We start from the raw sequence: 16,151 nt of genomic DNA, 5'->3' as shown, positions 1-16,151 counted from the left end.
AAATGCTGGGGCTGAGTGAGTTTAACTGGAGTTGCCTGATGTACTCAAACTGAACCAGGTTTTAGAACTGTCCTCAGAACTGGGATAGGATCAATACAACTGATGAAGTTATCAGTCACTTTAGTTATTAAGTGACTCTCTCTCTCTTGTTTTTGTTTTTCTAAAACAGGGTTTCTCCACGTAGTCCTGTCTCTCCTGGAACTCGCTGTATAGACCAGGTTGGCCTTGAACTCAGGGGATCCACTGGACTCTGCCTCCCAAGTGCTGGGATTAAATTACTGGCTACTGAATCTCTTAACAATCATAAAATAATGCTTTTCTAAAATACTCAAATATCATATCTCTGTGTAAACGGTTTATGGTTTCTCCTGACACATAATTTACAGAGCAGGAAACAGTATCTATTTCAATTTCTACTGGAGATGGCTATCAGATATCACCCTAAAGTTGCCTACACATGGGCCAGGAGTGAGATACCCTGTTAGCATACTCTGGTAACAGTAACTCTAGGCACTCAGAAAACAGGGATTACTTTTCCACATTTGTACACAAATTTTAACCAAAAGGGCAGGATGCTGATCCTGTCCCATTGAGTCCAAATTAAAACAAACAAGTCTACACATAAGCATTACCGCACTCTGCCCTCCGTCACTAATGCAGTAAACCCGTAAGCGGTAAGAGCAGCCTGGATTCAGTCGGTCACAAAGATGTTCCCTGGTAGCTCCACTGTAGATCATATCCCACTTGTTTCCTGAAAAATACAGAATTGTGTGCGGTCACCTAAGAGGTAATGTTTAATGTTTTGGTGTCACGGACAGGGCAGGTTATCTCAGGCTTCACTAAGTGTTTACATAATATGTCAGAAACATTTTAAGCCTGACTTCCAGGAAAGAATTTAATTTTCCTTATGCGTGTAGCCTTCCAGACAAATCTGTGTGGGTTTGTTGAACTGAAATATCTCTATACAGCCTTTGGGTTAAATTGGTAATTGCTTTTAATCAAGCATATTAAATGTGTTTACTGGTCCAGTAATAATATTATAACAAGAGTGTAAGGAATCAGTATCACAGCACATTTAATCATAATTTCCAGATCTTTCTTTTCAGTAAACAGGCCATTTTGTACAGGTGACTCAGGCATACAGCTTACATGTCATAAAAACCTAAACTGGAGCTAACTTTTATAGAATAATTTTCCTTTGGTATAAATCTAATTTAATAAACTATTCTAATAAAAACACTAAATATATAGTATCTCAGGATCAGTCCAAATATTCTAGGATTGTACAATCTAAACAAATGAAAAAAGAAAAAAAATTAAGTATAATAATAGAGATATATAGCTGGTTGACATTTGATGCACTTATTTCCAGAGGTCACAATCTCAAGTGGATCACACGGGGCATGATCATGGCTGCTACAAACACCACCATCACCATCAAATTAAGCAAAAACATTTGTGTGGCAGCAAGCACAATGCAAAGTCTGAAAGAGTTGAGGCTCACTGACTAGAACAAATCTATCACCTTCACCAGCTACACTTACCATTAGGCCCTTCCGCCATCTCCACTACGTACTTATTGATGGGTGCCCCTCCATTGTCTTTTGGTGGATCTATTAAAAACAAAGGTGACAGTCTTAAAACACAGACAACCCCAAACAGAATACCAAGGCAGGATGTTAAAGAGGAAAGAATCACCTGTAACAATGTAACTATCACTTATTTATACTTCCTTTGTCTACACCGTTGTCAACACGTTTCAATTAATACACCTTTATTCCCACATTTTATAAAGTTGGCACTTCAATAATTTTTGGTGGCTGCACAATATTCCACTGACTTTAGATTTAAAGGCAGTTTGAAACTTGTACATATTTGTAATATGGTTAACTTTTCAACTGTGTCTCCTGGCCCTGATCAAGTTTGCACTCTGTGCTTCTCCATTAATCTCATGTGTAAGCAGATGTTCAGCAAGTTTAAGTGAGTAACTCAGGATTTCTGTTGTTGACATTTTATTTTTTATTTTTTGAGAACAAAGATGACTCGGGTGTTGCTGGCCCCAAAGTCATCAGTCTTCCTGTTCACACAAAGCTGTCCCTGTTTGTCCTCTTAGAGTAGCTCCCCAATTTCTTTAGTGGCAAACCTGGCTAGGATCTGTGAGCAAAAGGCTTTCCACAGATGGATCCTCTATGGAGGACACACTTATTGGACTACCCTGAGTTTAATAAGTTCACCCAGGCACCACAATCACAATGTCGCTGAAAAACTGTCACAGACAGTCTGCTGTACACTTTACAGGAAACCAAACCGCATCTTCACATTAACCTGGTGGATTACACTTGGACTTTCTGTGAGAAAACACCAATTCAGGGAACTGTGTCCATCAACAGTATCTCCATCTTCTGAACGTCATCATGTGAGTCTGGCCATTTACCCCATAGGCTGGAGCAACATCTACAATCTGTATGAAGGGCCACAGTTGGCGCATAGCCAGATACAGCAATAATCTACCAACCTGGACATACACCCATAAAAAAGGAACATGAACTCTGACCTTGCTGTTCATTCCTTTTCTTCTCCTCCTCTAAGGAGGAATGTAGTAAATGTCTAGCAAAAGGCACCCCGATACTTTCACAAGGGTAGTCTATATTGCTCATAAATTTTAGGAACAAAGAAAAACTTCATAATTAAATTACTTTAATCAAACACAAAATAAAGCAGGATCATCTTACCCCAAGTAATTTTAAAGCCATGAGAGTGTATCTTCCCTTTAACTGAGGGCTTCACAGGCACTCCTGGTTTGTCGGGGCAGGTACTAAATTCCACTATTTCGCTTGGGTTGCTTTTACCTTCTGAGTTATAAGCAATGACCTGTGATGAGAACACAGACTTGATGTTTGTGTGGTGGTTTGAAAGGAAATGGCCTCCAAAGGCAGTGGCATTATTAAGAGAGGTGGCTTTGTTGAAGGAAGTGTGTCACTGTGGGGGCTCTGAGGTCGCTCTTGCTCACGCTTCCCCCAGTGAGTCTGTTAGTTGACTCCTTTTTCCCTATTTGTATCCCTCTGATCTCCTTCAGTTGTCTTGTTGCTCTAGTTAAGACTTCAAGTATTAAACTGAATACGTATGGAGAAAGTAGACATCCTTGTCTTGTTCCTGTTGTTAGTGGAAATGCTTAAGTTTCTCTCTGTTTAGGGTAATATTGCCAGTAGGCATGTTGTAAATTGCCTTTATTAAGTTTAGGTATGTCCCTTGTATGCCTAGTCTCCTCTAAAATTTTATCATGAAGAGGTGTTGAATTTTGTCAAAGGACTTTTCTGCATCTAACGATCATGTGTGGTATTTAACTCTTAGTCTGTTTATATGGTGGCTTACATTTACCAATATATGTATGTTGCACTATCCCTGCAACTCTGTGAAAAAAATCAGTTTGATTATGCTGGGTAAAATTTTTGGTGTGTTCTTGAATTTAGTTTGCAAGTGTTTTATTGAGAATTTTGCATGTATGTTCATAAGGAATATTGGCCTATAATTTTCTTTTTTTGTTGGATCTTTGTGTGGGTTTTGGTATCAGGATAATAGTAGCTTCATAAAACAATTACCGAAAGCTCCTAAACTTCCATACTTAACAAAGAAGCTATTTGCAATTGACAGCTCAAACAGGTTAGTGTGGTGGGTTCATCCCATTAAAAAGTCTCCCTGAAGGCAGTTTGGTAATTCTCTCTGCAGAGGAAGAGCTGCACTTGCTGAAAAGGGGAAAATCACTTTTCCAACAAAGCACCAGCAAGTTTTGCTCTTGGGAAGGCCCCATGCCAGGCATAACATTGGCCAATAAAAAATGGACTCTGTTTGTTTTTGATGCTTTTTGTTTAGGTTATTTGCTTCATTGCTATTTTTTGTTTAACTTTTGTTTAAGCATGAAGTTGGGTGGATACTGAGGTGGGAGGATCTAGAAGGAGCTGGGGGAGGAAAAGGGTTAGGACATGATCAAAATATATGTATAAAAATTTTAAAATAAAAAACTAATTGAAAATATGAAGGATTTTATATCAATCTGTTTATGGGACAGCTGTTTTCTTCAGAAGGCTTAAATAGATCCACAGACCAGAACTGATGGAAGACATTGAGGCAACGGAGCGCAGTTCCACTAGGATGCTAAAGAGTTAGAATTCCTTACAACTGAAAATGTGATAAGAAGCTAGGCTGGGACACAGCATGTGTCAGTGTGCTTTTGTTTAAGAACTGCTAAGTTTTACTTCACGCAGAAATGCAGTATGTATAATTCCCCATGGAAAAGCCTGCAGGATGAGAAAGGGCTACACTAAAGGAACATAAAACCCAGGGTACTCTCTCAGTTAGGGCATAGATGAAGAAAAGAATGGGCCCAAGAGACCCCGGTCGAGGTGAAAACATGAAGGCATATGACTTTGAACCATCACTGATGCTAATGAGTAACATTTGGTGAACTTTGATGGTGTGTCACTTCTTCGTAAGCCCACACATAGCTCCTATGACCCAGTGCTGTGGACTTCAGGCTCTGCTCTGCATCCCAAGTCTGTCACTTGGAACAGTCAAATAGATAAAATCTGCTTATGCATTCTGTGGCAATTACAGAATGGTTAAAGTCTAAGAATTTTAATACACTTAGGAAATTATAAAGTATCGGTAACTTCCTCCTTAGAAAACCTGTTCGTATAATCATTACTAAGATCCAAACTGCAATCAAGCATCACTATAAATGCTGGACTCAAAGTACACACTTCCTTGGTATTTTATAAATCTTACAAGTATGAAAACTGTATTTGGAAAAATGAAATGATCCTTTATGAAATAAGGCAAAACAGTAACATTATTATAAACTATATAAGTAAAATTTCCTATTATTAAGGTTCCATTTTTTAATATTTTCAAGGAGTACCAAAACTTGTTTGCTTTTTAACAGTAAAAACTATTTATAGGCCCTCTATCATTTATCTGAAATGATTTGATTAAATGAGCTCTGGTAGGAAAATATTAATGAATAATTAATCAATGTACAAGTACTCTGTTATAATTTTAGTTTTGTTTCTATTAACTGTAATTATTAAATAATTCAAATGCCGAGCAAGTTAAAGAGCCAAAATATATTCCAGAGTGATGCCAGAGGAGGAAAGATAAATTCTAGAAGTTTCCATAAAGGCATTTTCTGTTTGTCACTGTTCAAAAGCATCCAAGTGACGTAAGGAAGAATTACACAACCAAAACATCACCATTTAGCATTGTCAATCATAGAAAGAATAGTTTGAGGCTGGGGTCACTAAAGGGCATTGAAACAATTATGAAACCCTGGTAACAAATACAGTGTTTACATAGGACACATTGCTCACAAAACGCTTATTACCAGGCAAAAGGGCAAATAACTTTGCAATTAAGAAACTGGTAGATACCACCTCCTTTGAGGGATTACCACTAAGAGTATATAATGAATCTGTCTAGCAAGACATGATGCCAAAAACTGTATTGGGTATGTTTTAACATGCATATTTTAATCACATTACACAGATAAGAGCCCTACAAAATGTGAAACTGGTTTTGAATTACTTAAAATTTAAAACTGAATGAATGGTTTGGAAGGAACACACAATGGAACTATGTACTTGCTTTTAACTTAACAAAAACAATAATGACAAGAAATACATCTCTTAATGGGCCTTCAAAATTTACCTTAAATTTATACTTCGTACTACGTCTCAGATTTTTCACTGTGTAAGAAAGATCTTCTCCATCATATTTAGGCTTAAAACCATACCCCTGGAAAGGGAAAAAAACAGTTTTCATTAAACATCTAATTGCAGAAATATGAGGAGTGACAGATATGTGGTGACGTTCAGTAGGATTAAGGATGCACCAAAATGACCTCAACTCTTATTTAAACTACATATTCATACTTACTGATGTTTCCTCCTCCATCTCTAAAATGTAAGAAATCCCTTCATCTGATGGTGTTCCTGAGGGCTTACTCCACTGTAGGGACAGCCATGTGACTCCAGCCTTGGTCAGTGCAGGACTTGCTGGTACAGAGGGGGCACAGCCTGAAGTGTAGTATAAGACCTCTTCACTAAAATCACTGTTGGAACAAAGTATTTTTGAAAAAGAGTAAAAATTATTTTTATTGATAAAAAGTCCCCCCCACTAATGATATTTCTTCAAAATAAAAATTTTAATATTTGTTGTTGTGATGGGGCTCAAATACAGACCCCTGAGTTGAACATGCTAAGTCAGAGCCCTACCACTGAGCTATAGTCTCTGCTCTGGAAAACCAATCTGAATAGATCTGAAGTGTCTTAAAGGTAACATGGTCAGACACCAAAAGGTTGCTATTCTTTCAAATGTGTACATGATGCTCATATTTTTTAACCTGTTGTAAGTGAATGTGTTCAGTCTCTGTAGGAAAGAGAACATAGTAAAAACCACTGCCCACCCTGTATATTTCCACCACACTTCTATATGCCACCTACAGGAAGCAGAACAGACAGTTCTCACAAATGCCGTTTTATGTGGTAGGAAATGCAAATTGTGCAATTAAACCTGCCACTCCATAAACCTTCCAGCTCCCATAAAGGTGAGCAGGGAAATAAAAATAATTCCAATAGGATTCTTCAAAGGTTCAGGTTGTCTGAGTTACACAGAGAGACCTTTTAAGAAACCGAGAAAACAAGACAAAGATATGATTGTAACGATGATTACTAACTATCCACCTAAATAAGAACCACACTAATCCAACCAAGCTTGCTTACTGGTTTTGACCATAAATATGACTTTATTATTTCATTCACAAATAACCTGTAGAAATTTGGGACTTTCAAGATAAAAAGGGGAGGGGGCACTTTATTCGTACCCAGCACCAAGGATATGGAACCCACTAGATTCTAAACAAAACCACTCTCTTCCAGCCTTTGCTAGACCATTATGGTATCAACAAAAGAAAATTTGTAATGGGTAACCTGACTAAATAGTCATACATATGAAGCTGACTAGATGATCCAAAACATACATATATTTTTTACAAAATGTCTTACCTTATACCATAGTCATTTTTGGCTGATAATCTAAATTTACAACCCATTGCTGGTGACAGTTTGGTAATTTTAAATTGCTTCTGTGAACCCATGTAACACTGACAGAATTCTCCATTTCCTTTCCCCTAGGAGAAATGGTTAGTTATTAGATTTCACATGCACCACTACAAGAGAGAAATCACATCAGTTCTTTTGTGATATTTATTAGCTGGTACAGTACATGTTAACAGCAGCCTAATGCACCTATCAAGGATCTTCAGAGAAGCCTGAGATATTGAGCATCTTCTGTATGGTTGACTTCAGGTGCAGAATTGTAAGAACAGAAGTAGCTCTCCAAGTGATCTTGCGTAGCTTCTTGAATTAAATATGGTGTTTCAGCCAATGCTAAATTCCTGGCCATAATAAGGGATGGACCTTACGATCTCCACGGGGACAGTAATTATGGTGATATGATGATCTCTGAGACAGACAAGTGGCCACTTTTCCTTAACTCAAGGAGAGTTCTTTGTGAACAGCTTTGAGGCCTGTCTCTAAATCTCCTCCTAGACAGTGCTACATATCTAAGAGGTTTGGTGCAGCAGCTGCTTACATTTAGCACTAAAGGGTTCTAGCAGAGGAAACAGCCCAACTGGACAACAGAGAGAGGAAAGTTGGGCCACTCAGGACAAAGGGAATTTTTAGAAATGTCACATTCCACTCTTGTACCTGGGGCTACTTCTGCTTCTCTGAAGAGCAATATCTGGATGTTAAGCTCAACTGTCTTATTATTTTTAATGGGTTTTAACTGAGTCGTCTACTCAACAAAATCATGCATTCTGAATAATGGTGTTTTTCTCTAGTCAGGACACTAGGACTATATCCTCAGTCTTAAAGTCATTAAGCTGATTACAACTTCTTAGATAATATAAAGTGATATAATGTAGTATAGAGCGCCATCTTTAGCTTGCTTTTTATCAGGAATGCCTTTAGTAATGGTATAAAATTACTGGAGAATGGATTAACTTTCTATTCCTGTTATACTTTATCAGATCCCTCCCATCATTTACCAAAAGGATGTTGTTTACCTTCTGTGATCTATTCAAAAGCAATTTTATTCTGAATTCTCTTAGCATTTCTGGACAAAACCTTCTCAGTTTATACTTTATCATTCATTTAATATACTGTTGAATCCCTGCATTATCAGAATTTCCACTCTCTCTGGCCCCTATAAATAATAGGATATGAGAGAATGGGAAAACTGACAAGAAAACATCACACTCATTTGTAGAGCCCAGTGTGCTCGTCATGGCTGCCAAAGACGTCCAGACCCTAATCCCCAGTCTGAGTCACCTTGTACAGTGACAGGACTGAAAAGCATGGATAGATTAAGGATCTTGAGAAAGAGGGCAACCTTGATTAACTGCATGAGCCACAAATGCAAGCACAAATTGCACCCTGAGAATGCAGGCAGGAGTAAGACATAAGGATATGGCAACAAGGCCCTAGGCCACAGAAACTGGCTAGGGCAAGAAACAACACTTTTGGCCCAGTGAAAACCATATCATATTTTTGGTTTTCAGAACTATAAAATGTTGTTTAAGTCATCTAGTTTATGATTATTTGCTATAAAGGCCACAGGAAACAAATAGTCTTGCTCAGGCCAAATGATGAAATTATAAAAAATGACTCCCTCTCTCTCTATCATGGGTGTGTGTGTGTGTGTGTGTGTGTGTGTGTGTGTGTGTGTGTGTGTGTGTGTGTGATTTCCCAATGCCTCATGCTTGCTAGGTTAAGTTCTACCATTGAGCTAAAATTCCCAAATCCTTAAGTTACAGTTTTAATGGTGTACTAGAACAGGGTCCATGAACAAAGCTATGTGAGATTTCTGAGTGCTTGTGAGAAAACTCAAGTGAATGAGACAAAAGTCTGTCTTGTGATCTCTGTTCCTTCATAACATGGGTTGTTCTTGGAATGTTCTTTTGTGCCCTTCGCAGGTGGAACAGACAGGATTATTTATTACACTGGCTCTTATTTGCTTATATGTCTCTATGGAAAACCATGCTTTGCCACATACAGCTTGTCCTTGTGTTTTTGTCATGTGTGGCTTGTTCTTGTGATTGCACACTTTACTAGGGTGATAAACTGCCACTCTGGATAATGCTGGCTATTGCATGAGACTTTAGTCCGTCTCATTTTTAGGCACCAGTCATGTCTCCAAATAGAGTGGTAAACAATGGTGGCTGCTTGAAAAAACACACAATTCTCCTTCATAGGGAAGATCAGTCTGAGGACATGTAACCACTCAATCTCCATATAAAATAGCTTCTTAAAAAGCATAATTAAAACAGATAAGAGCATTGTATTTAAAGATGCACCCGTAATGTAACCACTGAAAGGGTTCCACGCACTTACCTCATCCCACTCTAAAATAAAGCTTTGGATTTTAGAACCGTTGTCACTGGGTGCCTAAAACAACAGGAAAAAAGAAAAAGGAAAAGAAATTAGTCACCGTAATTAACAAGGAGGCTACTTCATGACACAGATGGTGCCTGTGACTTAGCCTTTACAAATGGCCATAGAGGGGCCGAGAGCTTCCCATTTTCCTCCAAGTTGGAGAAAACTATTATGTGTAACTCAATGAATTATCACATCACCTTTATGCTATACCTTTACTCAAATTATACACAGAGGAAATGAGGCCTTCAAAGTAATTCCACCTACTAAGACAACTGAGACCAGAGGATAACAAGATTTTAAAACAAAGTAGAGGTACTGGGAATGGAAGTCAGTTGTAGTGTTTCCCTAACATATGGAAGGCTCTTCCACCAATCTTCAAATCCCAGTAAGGGAAGGGCATCTACTAGTCAGTTTAGACTGTTAATACGGTTCAGTTATCCTACAGAGAACCAATTCAGGAGACCCCCTGCATCAGATTGGCTTGTAGATATATCCTTGAGGCATTTTCTTGAATGCTAGTTGATGTGGAGGGCCCAACCCACTGTGGTGATCCCATCCCAGGGCAGGAGGGACTGAGAGCAAGCCTTAAGGGTTCCTCCATGACTTATGCCCTGACTTCCTTCCATGGTAAGAGTGGAACCTGGAATGAAGTAAGCTCCCACAAGCTGGTTTTGGTCAGTGAATACCTAAGCAGCAAATGACAATTTTAGTGTACAATGAGAACCAGTTACTTAACTGAACCTCTTTTGATCTCCAAAAACAACTGACATTTAACACAAGGCAGGGAAAGGAAAAAAGAAGAAATGTATAGTTAGAAATACCCTACAGAACATTCTCACCTTCCACTGCAAGGTGAGCGAGTTTTTGGTCCGATTGGCTATCCTCGGTGAATTGGGTGTATCAGGCTCACAGCTCAGAGTAGTGAAGCTCTCAGCCTCTGAGGGGATTCCCTTTATTGAATTGGACTCTGCCAGCACTCTACACGATAAATAGTTTTATCCATTTTACTCTCAACAGTTATCAGCTTTATGTATATGCAATCATTAAAGAGCATTTCAAATATTCTACCAAGACAATGAAAGTATTACTAGAAGTAAAGAGTGTCCCTTAAAAATAGTATAAACCAGTGTTTTATTTTACTCCGTTAAAGATACTTTAAGATTGTGACAAGATTATCTCTCTCTCTCTGTCTCTCTCTCTCCACACACACACACATCTCAAAGTAATAATTTTCCAAATATTCTTAATATGCTGATACTTCTATGTTTATTTGATTTTATTTCATTTAAAAAATATTGACTATAACCCACACAATTCATGATTCAATAATGGTATCAATCTAGCTTAAAATATATTACGTTGGACAATGTTTTTAGTGGAAGTACAGAAAACATACAGTGTTAACGTATAAAAGGAATATTCCTACCTATAAATGTTCTTTTAAAAAAAATAGGACAACTCCAATTGGGCCCCTGATGGGGAAGTCAGAGTTAAAAACTTAGGGATATATACCAGAAAACCATAAGGCATTATCTGAATTGCTCCCAGCAAATGCTGTGAAATATTGAGTCTTACTATCCTATGCTCTTTCCAAGACATGATGCAGATTAATATACACAAAAGTAAACAAGTACTGTTTATGATTCTGTGTATAAACACCTCAGAAGCTAGGTTAAGTGTGCAATTTTAAAGCAAATACTGCAGCCATCACCTACAGTGCCCTTCTAACCCTTTGTCCCACAGACGGGGTAATTAACACCCCTCTTCCTTTACTGTAACATTTAAACTTGAATTAAATGTTTAAATGTTTTTGGATTATTTTGAGAAATAATAATTATTCAAATAGGAATACTGAAGTCACATTTTTAGTTTAACATATTTTAGGTTTTAAAGGAAACCACTCATGAGAACAACAAAAGCAAAGCTTAACCCTCTGTTGTGTCCACCAGGAAGACAGTCCTTACTTTGCATGGTAATCTGTGGCTGGTTTCAGGTCATTCAAAGTGACACTCATTTCTTCTCCTCTGGGGTAGGGGGAAAAGAATATAACAGCATAGTTAGAAACACGCCCTGTATCAGCCTCCATTAACCCATGTAAAAGGGAAGAGCAGGACGGAAAACACCTACACATAAACACTTCTGTATTTCCCTTCCTTCCCAGTGCTCGACACCAGGATTTCGTAACTGCAGAGCTCTGGTACAGTTGTCTCATTCCCTTCGCCATTAATGAGGTTGGAAGGGGGTGACCAGGTAAGCAGAACCGTCCTTGCTTGAATGTCTGAGGCCTGTAGAACGAAATACCAACAGGTCAAAGCGCTCTGAAGCAAATGTGTGCATGGTGAGCAATGGACTGTGTGATGGATCCAGAACCACATACAACGTAGCAGCAGTCCTAATCTACACAAAACAGCCCACGGCAGGACACCGCATGTGCAGATGAGAAGACTATGTGGCCTATTCACCTGGACAGTGACAAAAGGAAAAGATAGGAGAATGGTAATTTTCAAACTAAGGTGAAAGCTCATTTCTCAACTTACTAAATAACACAAAAGAAACGTAATGAATTAAGAGAAAAATGAAGGAAGGGTGTGAATGTTGCAAAGAAACAATCATAAATGCACCCCATGTTAAAGAGTGTAGGTGTGCGCTATTCCAGAGGCAGCCATTAGGACATGGCTTTAACTATTAGACAGACAGTAAAAAGCTAAGGATTAGGATGTTGAGAGACAGAGAAATGGGCATCTAGAAGAGAATGTGAGCTGTTACTTGCTCAGGGTCAACTGAAGAAACGTATGATTACTTTTTTTTTTGGGTCAGGTCTCACAACATAGGGCAGGCTAAATGAAAACTTGAGTTCCTCCTGCCTCAGCTTCCTGAGTCCTGGGATTATAAACCTATATATCACTATTCCAGGCTATATCTACTTTTGGATTTAAGAATTCCATTTTAGTTTTTTTTTTTTCCCTCTCTTAGGATACCATCCTACAAACTGTAAAAGTGTACAAGGACACCCACTTCAAGGTGTCCACTGCAGCATGACTGGTGGCAAAAATGTGGAAACAGGGTGCTGACCTCTGACACTGGAACAGCTTCTTGACACATTCCCTTAGGTGTTTACAGCAGAGTGAGAAAGGACTGTGTGTCCTGAAAAAAAGGCTTCACTGATATACCGGTGATATCTAAGAGTAGGGAAAAGGAGAGCTGGGTCACAGTTTACAACAGTTTGTTCAATAGTTTTTCTTTTTAAATGCTTGAAGATGCCTGAAATGTCCTGTTACAAGTAATTCACTGTTGCTTTTTGAGGTTTTTTGTTTTTGTTTTTGTTTTATACATGTGTGGTGAGACTTAAGAGAAGAGAAACAAGGTTGTAATTGTTTTCTACATATCTGTTCTTACTGAAAAATTCTGTGTACATGTTCCTTTTATAGTAAGAGCCTAATAAAGAGGGAAAATGGTATAGGGATTAGATTACAATTTAAAGATTATCTTAGAGATTGAGCTGGTGAGATGGGTCCAAGGGTAATGATGCTTGTTATAAATTCTTTGTGACCTGATTTTGGTTCCCAGAGCCTACATAAAGGTTCAAGGAAAGGACTGATTTCACCAATTGTTTTCTGACTTCCAAATGAATGTGCCATGGCACAAACGTTCAAGAGTATACACGGTAAATACAATTTAAAAGATCATATATATTCCTTTCTAAGGATTTACTTGCTTGTATTTTATGTGCATTGGGGTTTTGCCTGCAAGTATGTCCACATGAGGGAGTTGGATCCCCTGGAACAGAGTTACAGACAGTTGTGAGCTGCCATGTGGGTGCTTGGGAATTGAACCTGGCTCCTCTAGAAGAGCAGCCAGTGCTCCTAATTGATAAGCCACCACTCCAGCCCCAATCATATATATTCTTAACTAGGGTTTCCAAATGGAAAATTAAAACACACCACTAGCACCTAAGATAATGGTTACCCCGCTTTAAACTGAGCAAGACAAAGAACTTTTTCAATGTTCTCAAAGTCTGAGTAATTTTAAAATTGTATATATTCTACTTTTGTTAAGTCATGGAAAAAATAAGAGTTTACTTACTGTAATACTGCCATAAATTTTTGGTACTATAATTCATTTACAATGAACTTAAAATGATTCTACATTAAAAAGTGTTTAGCTAGCTATTAGCTGGTTGATGGGGCAGGCTTTTGTCTTTTACAGCATAAACACACTGCTACCATAACGTAGGTGTCTTGACTTCCCAGAGTGACAACAGCTGTGTTAAAGTCTGACGGTGTGACAGGATTCAGAAGGTGGGCCACTCAGCAGCACTAACTGGCCTGTACTTATGAAGTCCATCTATCCCACCTGGCGGTGACTTACTGTATTTCCTAAGTACAGGCAGCAGCAATGCTGTAAGCAGGGGTAACATGAAGCTCGGATGGAACCTGCTTAGCCAATAACAAATTCTCTGAATCTGTTGGGGTTTACTGTTACCTTGGAATAAAATGACATTTACAGAAAGTTGGGATTCTTTCACTGGATTCTCCTATGGTTAAGATGTTATACAGCCATGCACTTAATATCACACCAAGAAATTAACCCTGCTAACTACTGACACCGAAATACTTCGTCTAAAGGAGAAGCTGAGTCCTGTTCATAAGTTATCACCTACAGACTTTTCCAGGACGCCATGCGCAGGAAATACAGTTAGGAGAAATTTAAAGCAGCGTATTGTTACAGAAAAATGTTTGATCTCTACTTCTACTAAAAAGCTAACTCTGTTCTTATGTGTACATCTATATTAAGGCATATACAAAATACTTTAAAATGACTTTTGGAAAATCTTCTTGAGAAATTAATTTCAAAGAGAATTTTCTTTGCTTTTGTATCTTCAGATAGTCTTGTCTCAAGGTATCCGGGTGGCCTCGAACTCAAGATCGCCCTACTTCAGACTTTTAGGTACTGGGACTATAGGCATGAACCAGACCTAGAGCTTAAACCAATGATTCTCAACCTGTGAGTCATGACCCCTTGGGAGCAAACAACTCTTTCACAGTTGTCACATTTTAGATATCCTGCATATCAGACACTTACATTATGATTCATAATGGTAGCAAAATTACAGTTATGAAAAGTAGCAATGAAATAAATTTAGGGTTGGGGTCATCATGACCCCAACTGTATTAAAGGGTCACAACATCAGGAAGGGGCTTAAACCACTGGCTTGAACAGATTTTACAGGATTTGGAATGGGATATAACTTGCTAAGAAAGAAGGTGATTAATCTGGGAATTTCTCATCTCCTAAGCTTATACAGAAAGCTAACTTTTAAGGAAAACCTGGTCATTCCACTGTCCTAAGAGCCAGAAGGAAGGGGAGATAAAGGACCTCTGCAACAGTCACAGGAGACAGGGAGGGAGCCAAGCTCTGAATGACAAGGGTATCAGCAGCATTGCCAATTACTGCCTGGCTGACAACAAGAAAGAATGCAGCAGCAGCTTTCTAAAGAAAGGTGTTTTGTGTTGGTGCTGTCGGGGGATTGTAAAAGCTTGTATGTTAGAAGCAGAAGTGGACCCACACAAAACTACTCCAAAGTTCTTGTGTGAGGAAGGAGTAATAATTTTGTGTGCCAGGGATTGCACAGATTCGTGGGTCTCAGAAAAGTCATGGTGCTTGGCTGCAGGAGAACTGAAGGTAAAGATGGACTGAAAGATGACCCTGACACCGCTGCCTAGGGAAACTCAGTTGTCACTGATGTGCTGAAAAGCACAAAGGGGATTTCATTCAATTTCTTGTTCATTTTAAATGAACAGAGGAGAAATCTTGAGAACAAGGTACACAATTTTACTAAAGAGTTGCTGGCACAGCATCCCATTTGGGTATTCTTTAGGATGTCTCGGCGGCCATGGTTCTGGAGTGGAGACAACGCAATGCTGATTTAGAAACCAGCTGGGATTGTTCCTCTTGTATGCTACTTCAGAAGACAACATGCTTTCACAACCAGCTCATTTGCTCATGGCTGCCCTCTGAAGCAGGGAAAACAGGCACAGTGGTCCCTTCACAGGAAGAACAGTTAGAAGGACCAAGAGACTCAAGGACACTCAAGTGAGCAGTGTATGAGTAATCAGAACTGAACCCAACCCTGAGCAGCAGCTGGGAACTGACACAGCTGTCTACGGATAGGTCTAAAAACTGATGGCCAAAAAGAAAATGAAACAGGGTTAGAAGTCATTGGCTTACTATGGTATGTTTGAATCTGTGAGGCGGGTTGTTGTGCGTGTCAGTTTACATTACAGTAAAACTAAACAGGAAGTGAACTTGGAAAGCAACTCAGAATGACAGTAATGCCATGAACTGTGATAAAGACTGGAAAGGCAGACATGTTAATATTTCTTGGATTTTTCAGAAATGCTAAAGCAAAAGAAACAGCAACACTCAATCCTGAGGCTGCCCCTGTAGTGTGCTAACAATCCTAGGATTCAGGAGTCCAGGGCAGGAGGTCTATAAGCTTGAGGACAGCCAGGACCACACTGCAAGACTTCTTAGCAAACAAACACAGCACACACAAAGTGAGAAAGGAACTTGAGAGCTTGGTCTAAGGAACTGGGAGTCACACCATTCTAGAATTCATTAGAGCAGAGAATGGAGAATGCTTCTGAGGAAAGACATAAA

General features: G+C 38.8%; 1 protein-coding gene across 5 annotated transcripts in view; it reads right to left on the bottom strand.

The window, feature by feature from the left end:
- Positions 1-16,151, bottom strand: part of Fndc3a (fibronectin type III domain containing 3A) — a 136,070-nt gene that overhangs the window by 17,229 nt on the left and 102,690 nt on the right. For all 5 annotated transcript variants that reach the window (XM_051195402.1, XM_051195400.1, XM_051195401.1 and 2 more), the window contains 10 exons: positions 11,619-11,776; positions 11,456-11,515; positions 10,331-10,469; positions 9,447-9,500; positions 7,056-7,180; positions 5,929-6,103; positions 5,701-5,787; positions 2,733-2,871; positions 1,545-1,613; positions 633-751 (listed from right to left, as the gene is read on the bottom strand). In XM_051195402.1, the coding sequence (XP_051051359.1) occupies positions 633-751; positions 1,545-1,613; positions 2,733-2,871; positions 5,701-5,787; positions 5,929-6,103; positions 7,056-7,180; positions 9,447-9,500; positions 10,331-10,469; positions 11,456-11,515; positions 11,619-11,776 (1,125 nt within the window). The remainder of the gene's footprint in view (positions 1-632; positions 752-1,544; positions 1,614-2,732; positions 2,872-5,700; positions 5,788-5,928; positions 6,104-7,055; positions 7,181-9,446; positions 9,501-10,330; positions 10,470-11,455; positions 11,516-11,618; positions 11,777-16,151) is intronic.

This window comes from Phodopus roborovskii, unplaced genomic scaffold, assembly GCF_943737965.1.
Source record: "Phodopus roborovskii unplaced genomic scaffold, PHOROB, whole genome shotgun sequence".
Classification (NCBI taxonomy): Eukaryota; Metazoa; Chordata; class Mammalia; order Rodentia; family Cricetidae; genus Phodopus; species Phodopus roborovskii.
The sequence above is the reverse complement of the archived record's forward strand: the minus strand, read 5'-3'. Positions and strand labels throughout refer to the sequence as shown.